General features: G+C 42.7%; 1 protein-coding gene across 1 annotated transcript; it reads right to left on the reverse strand.

Moving 5' to 3' along the window:
• Positions 1–1780: 1780 nt before the first annotated feature.
• LOC122756485 lies at positions 1781–15098 on the reverse strand. Its single transcript, XM_044006302.1, has 3 exons — positions 14441–15098; positions 14106–14370; positions 1781–2027 (listed from the first exon to the last, which is right to left on the reverse strand). The coding sequence occupies exons 1-3, from the start codon at positions 15096–15098 to the stop codon at positions 1781–1783; spliced, it is 1170 nt and encodes a 389-aa protein (XP_043862237.1).
• Between the last annotated feature and the right edge of the window lie 3289 nt (positions 15099–18387).

Consider the following 18387-nt stretch of genomic DNA (forward strand, 5'->3'; position numbering starts at 1 on the left):
TCTGCAACGCATTGAATACGAGCATTTGATTTGGAATGCCTTCAATGAGGAGCCCCTACAATTCTTCTTCGTCCATATTTATGCCATGTGCAATCATCACCTTATCGTCTGCATAAGAAACAAAGTTTTGCCCGCCGTGCATATTCGATCCTCAAATTTTCGCCTTGCTTTTAATTTTGACCTTTTCTCACCAAACATCGATATCAGCTTAGCCACCAACTGCTCCGTTATTAGCAATACACGCGACGGATCTGCATTGCCTTTTATCTTACTGACAATCAACATCTTCATAAACGGTTCATTTACTACATAAATGCTGGCTATATTCTTGACTTATGTGGTCCATTTGCGTGCTTATGTATCTCCCGAAAATTTGTTTTATACATCGGTTCCCACGCGTAATAATAAATCCATATTTTGCTCAGCTTGTTCCACTGTATTTCGTTTTCCCTCGCCGCATTTTTTATTTCCAGCTTTGTCAACTTCGTTGCCAGCGCAGCTAATTCCATCGTTCCTTCCAGCTTCGTCGTTTCTATTGCTTTTCTCGTCGCTGTCTTTCCTGTTGCTCATTTCATTTTCGTCGCTATTTCCGTTGTCGTCGTTGTGGATGCGCACGCCGTTATTTTCGCCGTTACTTTTGTTGCTGCGCTCGGTACTGTTCTAATCGCCATCTTCGTCACTCTCTCCAGCTTCGTTGCCACTCTCGTTGTCTTGTGTTCTCCGTCTTGCCCATTATTCATTTTACCTTTCAGGACACTTTTACGATTGCCTTCGTTGAATTTTTCGCAACCGTCTTTTGAAATAAATATCAATTGATTTCATTTCTCGATGTACTACTTATATTCATTTTCAAATATTTTTCTTTTTGTCCTGGTAAGGACTAAGGCCGAGGGAGGGGCATCCGATGTTTAGGCACCAGGTTGCCAGAGTAAGCTCGTCGATTTTGGGTCGTGGGATCTTGGTTTGCCCCTCACCTTCGTACCGTTCGACAGGGGCCAGTCCTCACTGCGTCACAAGCTAAGCTGTAGCTTGATCGTAAAATGGTCGGTTAAGGTTTTGGCCACATTCCCACCTCTTCATGCGTCCGCATACCTGATGGATCGTCGCGGGCCGCGCCATACGATCCCCTTTTGTCAAGGTTGTCCGTTAAACGTTATGTCATCGTTTTTGACCTTCTTCAATTCTTGGATCAGAACAATATTAAACAATATTGAACATTGAACATTTAATGTCTATTAATGGAATATATTGCCTTCGGTTATCATTATTACAAAAATATACATATATTTACCCATTGTACACAAATTAAATTGACATCAGCATATATGCATATATAAAAAATATGGGAAAACACGGAAACAGCGTCCCGTCAAACTTACCCCACTTTAATCAGGAGCGATATCTCGACGCGGTAGATCCTGGGTGTTGCTTGATATACTGATGGAATTATACATACACGAACGTGCAATTATACATACACCTATGTGTACCAATTATTTGTAAACTGAACAGTAACGTAATATACACAAAAAAAAAACGAATATACACTAAGTAAAGATCTAGACATGTATATATACCATATATCAATGTATGTTTGTACGAATGTTTTCGGAGTCACGCTTCGGCCGCTACCCGATTCTCAGATTACTCCACATAAAAAAAGCAACGGTTCACTTATTGTTTGATTATTTGTTTGTAGTCAGCGAGTGAGTTTTCATTGACGGATTGTTTTGCAATATAATCTGCTGATATAAGCGGACTCCGTTTCCCGCGCTATGCACTATTGGTGTTGCGGAATACTGGATACGATCCGTTCCACACTGTGGTGGTGATCCCGACGCCGCTGTTCTGATCGTTTGTAAATAATTACTAGTATCAATAGTGCCAGCAACATTAACATCACGGCGATGAACACAAGGGTATGCTGCACATCTAATATCTCATCTTTGTGGTCGATGACTTTCACAGTGTTGATCACGGCGGTGTTGTCGGATGCCTTGGACTCCTTGCCACCCATCTTGAGACTTCTGTAGGATTGGAGATTTTCTTCAAGAGTATTCCTTAAGCTGGTCCTTGATCTTTCTAGTCTAAGTCCTGTTACCCTGGGGGTTGGTGTAGGATTGAGTGGTCGCTCTTCTCTGCAGTTTTCTGCAGTTCTTAGCGTTTAAGACAGTCTTCACTTGAGAAGGATGCCACCGAGGATAGACTTCCCGAGAGTAGAATCGCGAGGATGAAATCTCGAAAAGGGACGGTGTCTCGAGAATTGAGTCCCGACTACTGACTCTTGAGTATTGACTCCCGAGTATTGGTTCTCAAGAGCTGAATCTCCAGTCTTGACGCCCGGGTATTGACTTCTTTATCGGTGGGCCACGGTACTTTTATACGGCTTAGAGCTTTTTCTGAACTACTGCGGTCATCGGTCTTCTATGCCAAGTGTTCCCACCTAGGAGTCATATTTCTAGATTTCCCCTATTTTGGGAGTCAATACCTCTCGGTGAAATGTGCCAGTAACTGTTTTTTTCTGCGACCTATTGCGGCCGCTGAACTGGTCATCGGACACTCGTTTATTGTCGACTTGCATTTTCATTGTCGCGTTCCGTCTGACTCAACGAGATAGTAGTACCCTGCTTTAGATTCTGGTTGTGAATCTTCAATGTCTTAAGATCTTACAAAAAGAGTGTACGTAATAGGCTTGAACTAATCGATGCGTTTACGCATGGTTTACGCCCTTCTTTCAGTTGATTTTCCATCCCTGTTCTCATCAGGCGCCCATAAACGTGTGGCTTCGACCCACCATACTCTGCTTAATGCGCTAGCCAGGCTATGTGTATTTATGTAAAGACAGACTAAAACGGTTTTGATCTGTTTCCAAGATCTCCGTGTCCACGACTCTTTGTCAAAAGCGTCGGTGTTCGGTTATGTTTTCATAAAGTTTTTGTGTTCTGCGTGCGTTCTGCGCGATGTTATCCTCTTCCTCGGCGCTGTGGGACTTGCGGCTGTCTCCCGGCTTGCGTTGGAATTCTTCCACAAGGACACCATCAGGAATACGTCCTTTCCCGTCTGAGCGTTAAAGCTCATTTACTGGTGTACTTCGCTTCGGTTTTCCACGGTTTTTTAACCACAGATTTCAAGCTCGGCCAGCGATATTATTGGGGACGTCATGTCCTTTCAAAAGCTCTACAAATTCATCTTCGGCGATTTTGTGTTACAACTTAAAGTGCAAGTTGTGCATGTCGGAGACATAATCGCTGAAGGACTTGTTATACCCTTGTTTCGTCTTTATTAATTCTTTGACCTTCATTAAGTCACTTCCAGTTGTAGGAAAAGCCTGTTTCATTTCCCTGGTGAGCGAAATCAAAATCGTAATCTTCAGCTCGATCCTCCATTAGTTGCCAATACCACTTACTTGCTGCGCCGACCAGCAGATTATGGAATTCTCTGAAACTTTCTGTCGACTTAGTCCATATAATTCTTGTAACTTTTCGAGCTCCTCAACAAGCCGTGGATTCATCAATCAAAATTCTTGGTATTCAATGGAAACCAGGAAAAGACGTCCTGTGTATCAATCTAAATGAATGTTTTGGTTCTTGTCCGTTTTTGCTTTGAAGAGACGGTGTGAGTGCACTTGCTTTGGGTTTTCATGGTTCAGCAGAAATGTAGACCGCTGTTGGTATTGAGCATAGTGTTGATGTTGTTATTTTAGGTGCAGTTGCAGTAGATATCGAGATTACTGAACTAGTACGACGGTGAAGTATGCAATGTTCCATTGTAGAAAGAGTCGGCGCTCGTCTTGCACTTTTTGCCGCCAAACGGGCAAGTGAGGCAGCACAGTTGCTCTGGCAGCTCCACTTTATTTGTTCGATCGGTTGGCGGCACTATCGGCTAGGCCACCTCCACGTTTTTCGCGATCGGTTGCTAGCACTTACAGCTGTTAAGTCAGCCGGGCCTTTCGCCAATATTGTTATACCCGTTACTCGTAGAGTAAAAGGGTATACTAGATTCGTTGAAAAGTATGTAACAGGCAGAAGGAAGCGTTTCCGACCATATAAAGTATATATATTCTTGATCAGGATCAATAGCCAAGTCGATCTGGCCATGTCCGTCTGTCCGTCCGTCCGTCTGTCTGTCCGTCTGTCTGTCCGTCTGTCTGTCTGTCCGTCCGTATGAACGCTGAGATCTCAGGAACTTCAAAAGCTATAAAGTTTAGATTAGGCATACAGACTACAGAGACATAGACGCAGCGCAAGTTTATCGATTCAGGTTGCCACGCCCACTCTAACGCCCACGAACCGCCCAAAACTTCCACGCCCACACTTTTGAAAAATGTTTTAATATTTTTTCATTTTTATACCCGTTACTCGTAGAGTAAAAGGGTATACTAGATTCGTTGAAAAGTATGTAACAGGCAGAAGGAAGCGTTTCCGACCATTTAAAGTATATATATTCTTGATCAGGATCAATAGCCGAGTCGATCTGGCCATGTCCGTCTGTCCGTCCGTCTGTCCGTCCGTCTGTCCGTCCGTCTGTCCGTCCGTATGAACGCTGTGATCTAGGAACTAAAAAAGCTAGAAAGTTGAGATTGAGCATACAGACTCCAGAGACATAGAAGCAGCGCAATTTTGTCGATTCATGTTGCCACGCCCACTCTAACGCCCACAAACCGCCCAAAACTGCCACGCCCACACTTTTGAAAAATGTTTTGATATTTTTTCATTTTTGTATTAGTCTTGTAAATTTTTATCGATTTGCTAAAAAACTTTTTGCCACGCCCACTATAACGCCCACAAACCGCCCAAAGCTGCCACGCCCACACTTTTGAAAAATGTTTTGATATTTTTTCATTTTTGTATTAGCATTGTAAATTTCTATCAATTTGCAAAAAAACTTTTTGCCACGCCCTCTCTAACGCCCACAAACCGCCAAAAACTGTCAGTGTTGAAATTTCTTCTTCGCACATCCACTAGCTGAGTAAGGGGTATCAGATAGTCGGGGAACTCGACTATAGCGTTCTCTCTTGTTTTTATTTTACAATTGACCGAAAAAAGAATTGTGCAATCCTAGTTTTTCCACCTGTGAACGTGCAGCAAACACGGGGTGCAACTTCGGTGCGACTTGCCATACTCTTCGACTATTTCGTCCTTAGAAATAGTTAAATTTCACGCAGCGTTTAAAATCACGTTTGCTTAAGGCGGGTTCTTATACCGTAAAGCACTTTGAACTTGCTTGTCGACTGTGACCACTGGCAGATTTGCTTCCACGTAAAAAATGAAGTGCTAATTGAAAGTGATGACGTCATCGACGTCGAAATAAAACAGTTTTATTCGAGGGTTAAGTTTGAATTGAGAGAATTTAGCTTAAAGTTTGCGCGTCCCCGGCTAACGCCAGCGCTGTTGGCTGGTAGACCAAGAATGGAAATTCGTGCGCGCATTTGACGCACGCATATCTCCTGGACAAATGATTCTAATGTCAGTGTTATTTTAGATTCAGTGTCTGGTAACATCCTGCAAGTCGGAATATTACCCCTGGCGTCGAGGACGTCTGCAAGGATGTTGGCAAAAGTGCTTGCGAGGCTGCCACTATAAGAGTTTCAAGGGTGTATTATTTTAAGGTATTTTCAGGAGCAAAAGCGATCCACATATGTTAAGTTTAATGCTTCAATATAATTTTACTTGGCTGTGCTGAGCCATGAACAAGCATGTCATGCTTATGGCGGCAGGTCCGACACCTGTGTTCTGATGTACATTATGCAGGCATATGCGTGAGACTGAGACAATTGATTTTTTTAAATTCATCAATTCCCGGTGTGGTACAATTGTTGACACCTAACCAACGGATTATCCTGCGTGCACGAGTATATTTTAACTCTTCCCGCCTTAGCGGTGCATCAGCGTAGTGCATGACAGCTGATCATCTGCGTCGTTATTCGCAGTCCTGTGCCCGTAACCCGCAAGGCTCGCATTGGTTATAATCGATGGCGTAAACATGTCCGAAAAATTGTTCCTACCCCCATAGTTCCTAGAAAAGGGAACTGCTTAAGTGGCATATGTAGAATAATGCTTCTTCTCATAAGCATCAAAGTAGTCGCCAGGGTTTCCCCAAACATCATCCGCTTACAAAAACATCACCGCTTACAAAAACCTCAATTAGGTCCCACATTCAAATATCAAACGCGTTACTGGCGATTAATGAATCGCCAGTAGTGTTTATATACAATTGATTTGTTCGAGCCTTGGACAGTAAACGCGGTACGAGTGCAAAAGAGAGCAATGCGAGTGCGTTGAGAGAATAAATGTGACTGCTTGTGACTTTCTAAATATGTTAATAAGTTACCGTTTACTGGTCATGAAAAATTAATAGGTAAGATATGGATAGCAAAACAGCACGAAGTCCACTATCCATCGGCCTGGAAGTGGGTTGCGGTGTCTGGGTAATTATGACTGGGACAAAATCCTAAGTTCGGAAAACAACATGTCAAAGAATAGCATCCATAATAATCCGATCAATACGAAACACGAATCGTACTTATAATCGTTAAACACCATTACTTTATTTTCCGACAGTTCGTGCTCAACATATTTTGCAGAAATTCATGAGTCTCGGAAGAAGATAACCGCTGATCAGCATATTTGGCGCTAGCTGAACCACTTCAACTGGGATAGTACAAATATCCAGGAGGTAGGTAAGATTGAACTGTGAACGTATAAAGAAATTTACCTGAATAAAACTTTTTATTGTAAAAACCTATTTCACCGAGTCTCTGTATTGAAGGCATTAAATTGAAGAAATATCCAAGGATAACGCTGGATATGCTCCACACCCTAAGGTAATATCGGCGCGGGCATCCAGAAAGAGTTGCCCAATATGGACCGACTTAACTGGCGTCCAAACAGGGACCGTCCTTTTTTTTAAAGGACGGTGCCAATAAAGGAAAAAACGAGCTACGATCCAATAAATGAGTGAGGCCGGATAAGAATGTCAAGTCGCCCACGAAATTGTTTTTGTTTTGGTTCCGCTTTGAGTAATAATACCCGTTACTCGTAGAGTAAAAGGTAAAACGAATTCAGAAGGAAGCGTCTTGATCAGGATCAATAGCCGAGTCGATCTGGCCATGTCCGTCCGTCCGAATCAACGTCGAGATATTTTTTTATTTTTTTGTCAAAGGGCCGGCCTCTTTATCACTGCTTCCGCTAATAAGTTACAATTTCTTATAGACATCGGAGCAAATAAGAACTTCATTAGCCCCAGAATCGCTGCTGGCTCCGCTCCTCTCCCCAATCCTTTCACTGTCCAGTCCGCCACTGGAAGCGCTAAAATCACGTTCCGGGTGACCAGGAAATTCTTTAAACCCATGGGAAACGACTCATCACTCACCTCCTTTGTGCTTCCCGGTTTACTTTTATTTCTCGGAATCATTGGGGACGACACCCTTAAATCTCTGAAAGCCTTGGTAGATAGATATAATAATTGTTTTATAGTCACACCAAGAATTTCGATTTGCAAAGCGTTTACTGAATATGTACCCCCTCCTTGACGCCGAGCACCCAGAGGGTTCAAAGCGGATACTAAATCAACTGGTCAATAAATATGATCGTATCTTCGAACCTTTGTTACCAGAGGATGCGGTCGAAACGACACCCTTAAATCTCTGAAAGGCTTGGTAGATAGATATAATAATTGTTTTATAGTCACACCAAGAATTTCGATTTGCAAAGCGTTTACTGAATATGTACCCCCTCCTTGACACCGAGCACCCAGAGGGTGCAAAGCGGATACTAAATCAACTGGTCAATAAATATGATCGGATCTTCGAACCTTTGTTACCAGGGGATGCGGTCGAAACGACCGTGAAAGCATCACTACTGATGATTATGTATATTCGAAAACTTATCCTTAAGCAGCCAATATGAGAGATAAGTTTGCCCGTCAGGTCGAGGAACTCCTAGACGGGGGGTTCATACGACCCTCGGCAAGATCTGCTATGTCTATATAGACGACATAATCGTGTTTAGCGGAGATTATGTGACCCATTGGGCCAATCTGCGTACGGTCTTCGATGGGCTAACGGGGGAAAAGCTCCAAGTAAATCTAAAAAAAAAACACCGTTTTTATCACCCAAGTCGAATTTCTCGGGTACAGGGTTACATCCGACGGCGATTAAGGCAGATGGGAAAAACATAGATGCTATAAATAAAATTAAACCCCCTACCAATGTTAAAGCGTTAAAGAGTTTCCTGGAATGACCTCTTATTATAGGAAGTTCATTCGCGATTATGCAAAAATAGCAAAACCCCTGACGAACCTGACGCTAAGCGAATTCGCTAGAGTCAAAGCTAATCAGTCAAGGAAGGGTCCTCTCGTCTTCCCAAGTGCTTGTCTTCCCAGATTTTACCAAGCCATTTCACCTGACAACAGACACATTCAATTACGCTATTGGGGCTGTCCTTTCTCAGGAGGACCGTTCATTAAATAGGACGGAAGAAAATTATGCCAACAATGAGAAGGAAATGCTCGCGATTGTTTGAGCCCTTGATAGTCGCGCGGCGACGTTGTATAGCGCCCTGGAAGACGCTACTTAACTAATACCACACGTCGAAACGCCTATCAATGCTTACAAAAATCCATTAATATTCGACCCCAGCCTGACCGAGTAAAAATATGGCATAAAATCCCCACTAGCAGGCAATATCCGACCTATCAGCCCTCAATCCTGAACGGGATTAGGATCTCCGAGTCTTATCTTCAGGATATTTAAACCTGCTGCTTAGCGAATTTTAAACTGTATGAAATGTTATTGTAAATGAACATCTCAAAGCCCGTAGTGGAAAAACTTAAAATACGACCGACACTCCAATAAGCCTTCCTTCCAACCGACCCGAACTATTTATGCGAACACTTCATTCCAGTGTAAACTGGAGAAAAAAATGTATCTCAGTTGGCATCCAAATCTGCAATACATCTACATAAGAAATTGCTCGAGGCCCTGCACTATTTCACGGTGCCAAGGGCTGTTGTTTCTGACAACGATAGGGGTCTGTCCAACAGTTTCGAACCACCTCCGGGAACATCATTTTGAATTATACTACACCCCGACTCAGAAAAGCGAAATCAATGTCCAGATAGAAAGGTTACACTTCACCTTTTTAGAAATTTACCATTGCTTAAAGTGCAAGTACCCCAAGTTTAAGATCGTAGAGCTGGTCCCCATAGCTGTAGACAAGTACAACACGTCTGTTTATTCAGTCACTGACAAGAAACCAGTATACCAGTATACATATTCTTTGATCGTACATCAAGAATTAATTATCAGAGTTTGTCCTATTTCAAACGTAAAACCGTAGAAGACGTAAGGGGCTTGATCGATCAATCAAAAAGATTTTGGTCAGTTTGAATATTAACAAGAAAAGGTCCCTTGAATACGGGGTAGGGGAAACAGATATTATAAAGAACAAGCAGATTAAGACAAAGGAAAAACCACATTTTAAGGTCGAAGACAGACTAGTAACGGTTAAGATCAAGTCTGGTAAAATATTCCACAAATCCGATTTTAGCAGCTAAAAAGGGAAAAAACAATAATAAGGTTATAGCAAATAAAACCAACAAAAGACATAAAAAAAAGATTAAAAAAATATATAGAAATAAAAGTACCACATAAGGAAAAAAGTGAAAGGAGACATGGAATCCATACAACATTTTCACAACCACACATAAACACACGTAAAAACATTGTACCAAACGAATTACACATTTCAAATGGTATGACCAGCACCAACAAACAGGCTACGCTATTGTAGTGTTGTACTCACAGACCGACATTTTAAGCATTCGTTCTAACCTAATTGTAAAAACTTTCCCTATTCAAAAATTATAAGCTTAGCCCTGGCCCAAGCAATAAACGTACTAATGCAACAGAGCAGCATTTGGTGCGTCAATGGCGTCTTCAAACTGGCCCACGTTATCGACCTTGATAAAATACAATAGACCATTGTCGAGATATGACCAAAAAACAGAAGCCTTGGTTGCTCATTATTATTATTAGCAAGTGCGTCGCCGAGGAAACCGCGTTCTATTGATTGGAAATGGGTGACTGGATCACCGGACGCCGCAGACTGGAACGCAATTTTGAAAGAACAGGATGCAGAGGTGAGAAACAATAATCAACAGAATCAATACCCGCCTATTCGATGCGACCCATGAAATAGTTGAAAACATCAACAGTTCAGAAAGCGGTTTCGACCATTTAAAGTATATATATCCTTGATCAGAATAGCCGAGTCGATCTGGACATGTCCGTCTGTTGATCCGTCCGTCTGTCCGTCCGCTTATTCCGTTAAACTTTCCCCTTTCTAATTATTGGAGATAAGATCTCGTCGATCTGAATGGACCTAGAGCTTTAAAGGTCATAACATATATATATATATATAATTTCAGGATCGCAATATTCATAATGCGGACTTTCCGCACCGGGGTGTTTGGAGACACTCTATTTTAAGCAATGTTTTGCCACCAGGGTGTTTTCTGTACTTGCACAAAAACACTCGGGTGCCTGCTGTGCAATGAAGTTTAGGGTGAGTGACGCGCAAGCAACGATTGGCCGCAAATACTTTTCAGTATGCATAAAAATTGTATGGGTGGAAGCGGGACGGTTCGAAAAATGAAGAGGGAATGGAAACACCAAAGAAAAAGGTCGTGCACATGTTTTTGCGTTTTGATGCCTTAACAAAAAACAAACTTATGTTTTATTAAATAATATATTATATACATTATTAAATAATATTTATACTTAATCAACACAATTCTATTCATATTGTTTTTTTGCTTGTTTTTTTTATCATTTTAAAAAGAAAAATTATACATTTACAAAGTTAAATATGGTAATTAAATACTAAAAATGTTAACAAAGCAAATAGTATAAGATATAAAAAAGAAATGTATATTTCGCGTTGGTTAAATTTCTGTAAAAAGAATGCATAAGTCTACAGATTTTGGGCATAATCTATTTCGTTTTTCAGTAATTATGTTACCACAGGCAGTCGAGTGTCTAACAGACAACCGGGTGTTTACCAAGACACCCGGGTGCTTTGGCAGACACCCAGGTGTTTTGGCAGACACCCGGTTGTTTCCGAGACAAAAGGTACTTGCCTTTTTCTGCCTGTTTGCCTTCTCTACCCTTCGTTATGAGTGGCGAGTGTAATCGGCACCCGCGACGTAGGGTGCCGCATTGATTTGGGTGCGCAGACACCAGAGTGTTTGCAGACACCCGAATATTTTTTGCAAGTGTTTGAAAGTACCCGCGACGACCGGTGTGAGTGGCACGCGACACTCAAAATTGTTGAGTGTTATTAGGGTGGCAAAAAATGCGCATGTGCTTAAGTCTAAGCTCCCCCAACCAATGGATATTTAACAAGAAGTTTCTTAGGGATATTCTTGAACTCATATGCTAGATACAGAGTTAAGCTGATTATCATAAAAACGAAAGTTGTAACGCAAATAATTTAATTACAGTGAAGTGCTTTACATAAGAGCTTATTATTTCTTTTGTTTGTAAATGGTTATAATCTTTTAACATTATTAGAGATATAAATCGTTAGCGTAAAATCTGCTAGGTTGTTTGAAAATAGAAATTCATCAATTTGGATTGTACAGTTTTTAATCCTTACAATGTTATTTCCTGATATTAAAATTTGTTTGGGGCAAACCTGATTAAAAACTGTTTCTGGTAGATTCCAGGAAATCAGTATATTCGGTTCTATCTAATTGTGTATTACAATAAGTCGACTCTTGTTTGATTAATCCAACTATACACTTGTCAAATATTACATTCTCCGTATCTATATGGTGTACTTGATTTTTAAAAATATATAACTTATCAAATATTTGCTCAGTTGGAATGTAACCATGCTCATCTGGGTAAGGAACTACTTGAGAGATCGGGCTTACTTCTATATTACTGCATTGCACCATGGTGACAAGAAGTATCATACAGATAAGTAATATGGAAAGTATGTGACATTGTTTTGCTTTCTTCGGTCGGTCAGGAATCTACTACTATCTACTACTATCTCGTTGAGTCAGCCGGAACGCGTCAAAGAAAATGCAAGTCGACAATTCAGCGGCCTCAATAGGTCACAGAGAAATCCTACTCCAGTTACGGGCACAGTTCACCAAGGGGATATTGACTCCCAAAATAGGGGAAATCTAGAAATATGACGCATAGAAGACCGATGCTCGAGTAGCTCAGAAAAAGCTATAAGTCGGTATAAAAAGACCGTAGCCCACCGAAAATAGTCAAGATTCAGTTATCGAGAGTCGATACTCGAGATTCAATTCTCGGGAGTTCAATTCTCAAGATTCCGTTCTCGAGATTCTTTTCTCGGCAAGTCTATCCTCGGGCGGTCTATCCAAACCCCAGGATACCAGGACTACCCTGGAAAGTATCGTATCCAGTAATCCTCAACTACAATAGTGCATAGAGCGGGAAACGGAGTCCGCTCAGCAGATATGAGCAGCGTATCGAGCAAAATCCGTCAATGAAAACTCACTTGCCTAATATCGGACATAACATAAAAGCCGGCAAAACAAATAAACAAAGAATAAGTGAACCGGTGCATTTTTTTAAGTGGATGTGAAAAAAGGAAAAGTAACAGCAGTGACTTTCCAAACAAGTTCATAACTCAAGTAATCTGAGAATAGGGTAGCGGCCGAAGCATTCATACCAACGTATATATTATATATATATTTAGAAAGACGACCTTTACTGAAGTGTGTATTCTTTTTTGTTTTGTGTATATTACGTTACTGTTCGGTTTACAATTATTGGTGCACGAATGTATATGTATGTATAATTCCATCAGTATATATAGCAGCAGCCAGGATCCAACGTGTCGAGATCTTATCGGATTGAAGTGGGGTAAGTTTGACGGAACACTGGTTTCGTGTTTTCTCTATATTCTTATATACGCATACATTCCTGTGCCAATATTATTTTTATACGATTAGTAAAGATATGTATGTTTTTGTAATAATAACCGAAGGACAGTTTAAAAAAAATCTTTTTGGGTTAACCTCTTCCTGGCAATATATTTCATTAGTAGACATTAAATGTTCAACGTACAATAATGTTTAAATAAAAATAACTTTTCTGCGGCAAGTTTTTAATTTGCAAAGACAAGAGCTCTTTGAGCGACGTTTGTAGTCGTAAATAGCCAAAAATTTTTGTTGACGTGCGCACTGATGTTCGGCGATGAATTCAATACTCCCCGCTAAAAACAATTATAGTCAACTTCGCATAATCTTTTTATGATAGCCTTTAATTTTTCTATTACACATTGCACTAGCCAACAATTTATTTATTAATAAAGGTGTGTTTTTTATTTAACTTCAAAAATATGAGTTGGTAAACATTTCCAAAAGGGGTGCTGACGCGAGAAGTGGAGTAGGTCAGAAACGATGACATAACGTTTGGCGGACAACCTTGATAAAAGGGGATCGTATTGCGCGTCCCGCGACGATCCTTTAGGTATGCGGACGCATGAAGAGGAGGGAATGTGGATGAAACATTGCCCGACCATTTTACGATCAAGCTACAGCTTTGCTTGGGGGGCAGTGAGGACTGCTGACTAACGAACGGTACGAACTTTTGCAGGCACTTCTAATATTTATTCTCGTTATGTTGGAGAGGTGAGGGGCTTACCCACGACCCAAAATTGACGGGCTTACGCTGCAACCTGGTGCCTGAACATCGGATGCCCCTCCCTTCTTAAGCCTTAGTCCTTACCCAGGACACGGGCACTCATACCCGGAGATCTTTTAGTGGTGTTGTGTTTGGTTTTGTGATTATAGATATATAAGATTGTTTGAAATCTTGTACATCTATCTTCTTTATTTTGTTCACTACTAATGATTCTTTAGATTACCTGCATGGTTTCTTCAATTTTTGTGCGGAAAAGGCCATCCGCTATATAATTTTTAATTAAGGTTAATTTATGTTAGGTTAGGTTAGGTTAGATTAGGTTAGGTTAGGTTAGGTTAGGTCGGAAGTCCCTCACGGGGCCGCGCATAGGCCAATATGGCCCATAGCTGTCGGAATGTTTCTTTTATAGACCTACAGAATGTTTTCGCGGTTATCGAAATATTCTAGGATCGAGGAATTTTTCGCAAAGGCAAGTAATTCGCCTGGCTTCTTCCTTAAGGCATCTTCTAGCGATGCCAGAACCGGAGCGCCTAGGTAGTTTATTCTTGCCCTTGTTAGGGCCGGACACTTGCAAATGAGATGCTCCAAGGTTTCAATTGCCTCGGATTCGTCACATTTCCGGCATCTGGCGTTGTCGGTAATGCCCAGTTTGACTGCGTGTGCCGCAGCTAGGCAGTGACCTGTAAGAATTCCCACTAACAGTCTGCAGTCTTTCCTTGGGAGATGCAGCACGTAGTGACTGAGTTTTACGTTTTGAGTATTGCACATGATTTTTGAAATTTTGCAGGTGGTGGAAGTTCTTCTCCATCTGCTTTTGGCTCGTGCGTCTGCCCGTCTTTTCAGTTCGCGTCCTAAGGGAGACAGGAACGTTTTCTGATCCAACGCCTTCCTTTGCAAGTTCGTCTGCCGTCTCATTACCATCGATGCTCTGGTGGCTGGGAACCCAGTAGATCCTCACTGACGTGGTCGTGCTAAGGATATCTAGTGCCTCCCTGCTTGCCAGTACACTTTTGGAACTGACCGCTGACGATTGCATGGATCTTATCGCCGCTTGACTGTCTACGAACAAGTTGACCGCCTCATGTGGGCGGTCAATGCTCAGCGCAAGCTCTGCTGCTTTCCCTATGGCGAATACTTCCGCCTGGAATATGCTGCATTGGCTTGGTAGCTTATACGACAGCCTCATTTCGGGGTCTGTACAGTATATGCCCGCTCCAACTCCTCCTTCCATCTTGGAGCCGTCCGTGTATATATTGAGGTGTTGGGCATGGTCCTGACCTGTTTTCCAATCGTCTGGTCCCATGAATGTCGTTGTTCTTACATCCGGGCACGTCCTGGTGACTATGTAGTCAGATATGCTGCTCATGTCTCGACCAATTGAACTGTGCCCGAGTCCTTGTAGAGACATATTCCCTGATGCAACTAGGCGTTGTACAGCCTTTCCCGCGATCATTTGCGCGTGGATATCTAGGGGATCAACTCCAAATATAGTTTCGAGTGCTTTTGTGGGCTCAGCGCCCCTGTAATGCAGAGCAGTGCCTGCCGCTGGGTTCTCTCCATGAGCTTGTTGTATGTCTTCTTTTCCATAGCCTGCCACCACACTAAGACTCCATACATCAGAATTGGACGCACCACCGAGATGCAAACCCAGTGCATTAGAGCGGGTGAGGGGCCCCATGTGCTGCTAAGCATCTTCTTGGATGCATATACCGCTATGGTGGCCTTTTTCATTCTCTCTAGTACATTGGGCTTCCATGCCAGCTTGCTGTCTAACACAATTCCAAGGTACTTGTCTTGTGTCTTCGGGGTTAACATGGATGAGTTAATCTTCGGGGGGACCCATAGCGGCACCTTGTATCTTTTGGTGAAGAGAATGAGGTCCGTCTTGTCCGCGTTTATGGTGAGTCCTACCCTCTTCGCCCACTCACATATCTCCCTGAGCGTTGATTCCATAATCGAGCTGAGTGTCGATGGACAGACTCCCATAATAATTATGCTTATGTCGTCAGCATAAGCTGTTATCTATGGGGCCTTCCCTTCGAATGTCTTGATCAGGTCATCTACCACCAGATTCCACAGGAGAGGCGAGAGGACCCCGCCTTGCGGCGTGCCCCTTGGTGCTCCTTTCCCCATGGAGGCGGTACCCCAATCGGATTGTACCCGTCTACAGCTTAGAGGATTTCTTATCCACAACCTGATAGCGGGAATATCCCTAAGGATCCTATATCCCTCATCATGACAAATAAGGTTGCCCATAAAATCTTCATTAAGTACGTTAGCAGCTGTGATGGCACTGGAGGCGCTCCGCTTACGTAAGCAAGTTGAAATATTATTTCGAATTTGTATTAATTCCAACTTCTTATAATTAAAGAATAACTTATCAGTTCGACAACCTCGTCTATCTACATTCCTAAGGTCTGATCTAACTATGGTTGTGTAACTTTCTGAAGATGGTCTTTTAATTCCAGCATATATGCTAGGGAATGCCAGTTCTTCAGAATCAGCATCGAGAATTACGTCGAGAGGGTTTTGGCCCTCACCTGGAGCTATTGTAATTCTCGTCATTCCTACAGTATGTGTTTGGATATTCTCAAGCAAAGTTTCTTGTCCTCCAGGATTTAGTTCTCCGCTTCTGTATTCTGATCAGAATTACGCGCCTCCGAGTTTTCATCCTCCTGCTGGATGGCTAGTTGTCCCTCTACAAAGGCTACATCAGCTTGAGATGCTATGAATGGAACAGTTTCGGATGTGAAGTCAGAGATCCACTGCTCGTTAACTGACACATTATGCTTTCTATAAAGCTCTGTATTAACTAAATACCTAATAGCGTCAGCAATTTTGGCAGGCCGTATGAAATCATGTCCATGAAATCATGTCCATATTCCATTCTTCGTTTGAGGTGGAGCTGAATTACCTCAGCCTCATTGAAAGCTCTTGGAAGAGACGTCACGATGTTGCTTACTGGAATAGGGACATTGACAACTGCTCCTTTAATAGCAATTTGACGCTCATGACCTATTGACTTTATAATCATAAATTGAAGGCGAGGTGAAATCAGTCGTTCTTCTAAGGGAGTTAGGCCCCTCAAAGAGTTATGAATTCCTGGGAAATCTAAGCCATTTGAAATGGCCCCTTTGGGCTTTCGTTCGGCCGGCTTTAATGTTGCTGTGACAAGTTTTGCAAAACTTGAAAAGATTACCATTGAAAGCAAGATGTCTTGCATTTTGGTATATCTCTTCCCTGAACTCGCAATGTTCTTCCAAATAAGACCTAGAAAGCTTACTTATTTGCTTGGGGAACCACAATCCTTTGCAACAAAAGCAAATCTGATCTGGGCCAAGCTTAACATTCCTATTGAATGTAGCTATGTGACCTTCTATTTCAATAGGTCTGATTCTAATAGTCCTATTTTCCTGAGCTATATCAAGTCTAATCTCCTGACTTCGAAGTGCATTCCGAAGATTTTCTGATTCCCTATTAGCACTAAGGCTTCTATACTGACTTCGTCGAGCAAGCGTATTTCTCGCCTGCTCGACTGCCCTGCGATCCCTACCGGCCCTAGCCCTAGCTCTGTTAGCTCTATCACGCTCTCTTTCTAATAAGCGTTCCTGTGTATCTCTTGCCAGTGCTCGACGCAGGGTATTTGCTTCTTGCTCACCCGCGCGATACACGGTATCCAAGCGCCTTCTTCTACGGTTGGCAGTGTTTTGTTCCTGCTCCATAACCCTAATCTGTATATTTTGTCGCCTTTCAGAACGACGTCGAGTATCGGCTGCTTGCTCAGCAGCTCGCTTCTCACTGATTTGCCATCTTACAGAACGGCGCCGAGTATCGGCTGCTTGCTCAACTGCGCGAAGAGCAGGATCCAAGCGCCTTTCTCTATGGCCTGCAGTATTTTGAACCTGCTCCACAGCTCGATTCTCGCTATTTTGTCGCCTTTCAGAACGACGTCGAGTATCGGCTGCTTGCTCAACTGCGCGAAGAGCAGGATCCAAGCGCCTTTCCCTATGGCCAGCAGTATTTGGAACCTGCTCCACAGCTCGATTCTCGATATTTTGTCGCCTTTCAGAACGACGTCGAGTATCGGCTGCTTGCTCAACTGCTCGAAGAGCAGGATCCAAGCGCCTTTCTCTATGGCCTGCAGTATTTTGAACCTGCTCCACAGCTCGATTCTCGCTTTTTTGTCGCCGTTCAGAACGACGTCGAGTATCGGCTGCTTGCTCAACTGCGCGAAGAGCAGGATCCAAGCGCCTTTCCCTATGGCCAGCAGTATTTTGAACCTGCTCCACAGCTCGATTCTCGATATTTTGTCGCCTTTCAGAACGACGTCGAGTATCGGCTGCTTGCTCAACTGCTCGAAGAGCAGGATCCAAGCGCCTTTCTCTATGGCCTGCAGTATTTTGAACCTGCTCCACAGCTCGATTCTCGCTATTTTGTCGCCGTTCAGAACGACGCCGAGTATCGGCTGCTTGCTCAACTGCGCGAAGAGCAGGATCCAAGCGCCTTTCTCTATGGCCTGCAGTATTTTGAACCTGCTCCACAGCTCGATTCTCGCTTTTTTGTCGCCGTTCAGAACGACGCCGAGTATCGGCTGCTTGCTCAACTGCGCGAAGAGCAGGATCCAAGCGCCTTTCTCTATGGCCTGCAGTATTTTGAACCTGCTCCACAGCTCGATTCTCGCTTTTTTGTCGCCGTTC

This window comes from Drosophila santomea, chromosome 2L, assembly GCF_016746245.2.
Source record: "Drosophila santomea strain STO CAGO 1482 chromosome 2L, Prin_Dsan_1.1, whole genome shotgun sequence".
Classification (NCBI taxonomy): Eukaryota; Metazoa; Arthropoda; class Insecta; order Diptera; family Drosophilidae; genus Drosophila; species Drosophila santomea.

Bases quoted from the DNA above. Each gene is read 5' to 3' on its own strand.
- LOC122756485 (XM_044006302.1), bottom strand. From the start codon at position 15,098: ATGTCTCTACAAGGACTCGGGCACAGTTCAATTGGTCGAGACATGAGC. The intron at 14,371-14,440 runs GTAAAACTCAGT...GAATTCTTACAG, and splicing joins TCATGTGCAATACTCAAAAC to GTCACTGCCTAGCTGCGGCA. The intron at 2,028-14,105 runs GTAGGTCTATAA...CCAATCCTACAG, and splicing joins GATAACCGCGAAAACATTCT to AAGTCTCAAGATGGGTGGCA.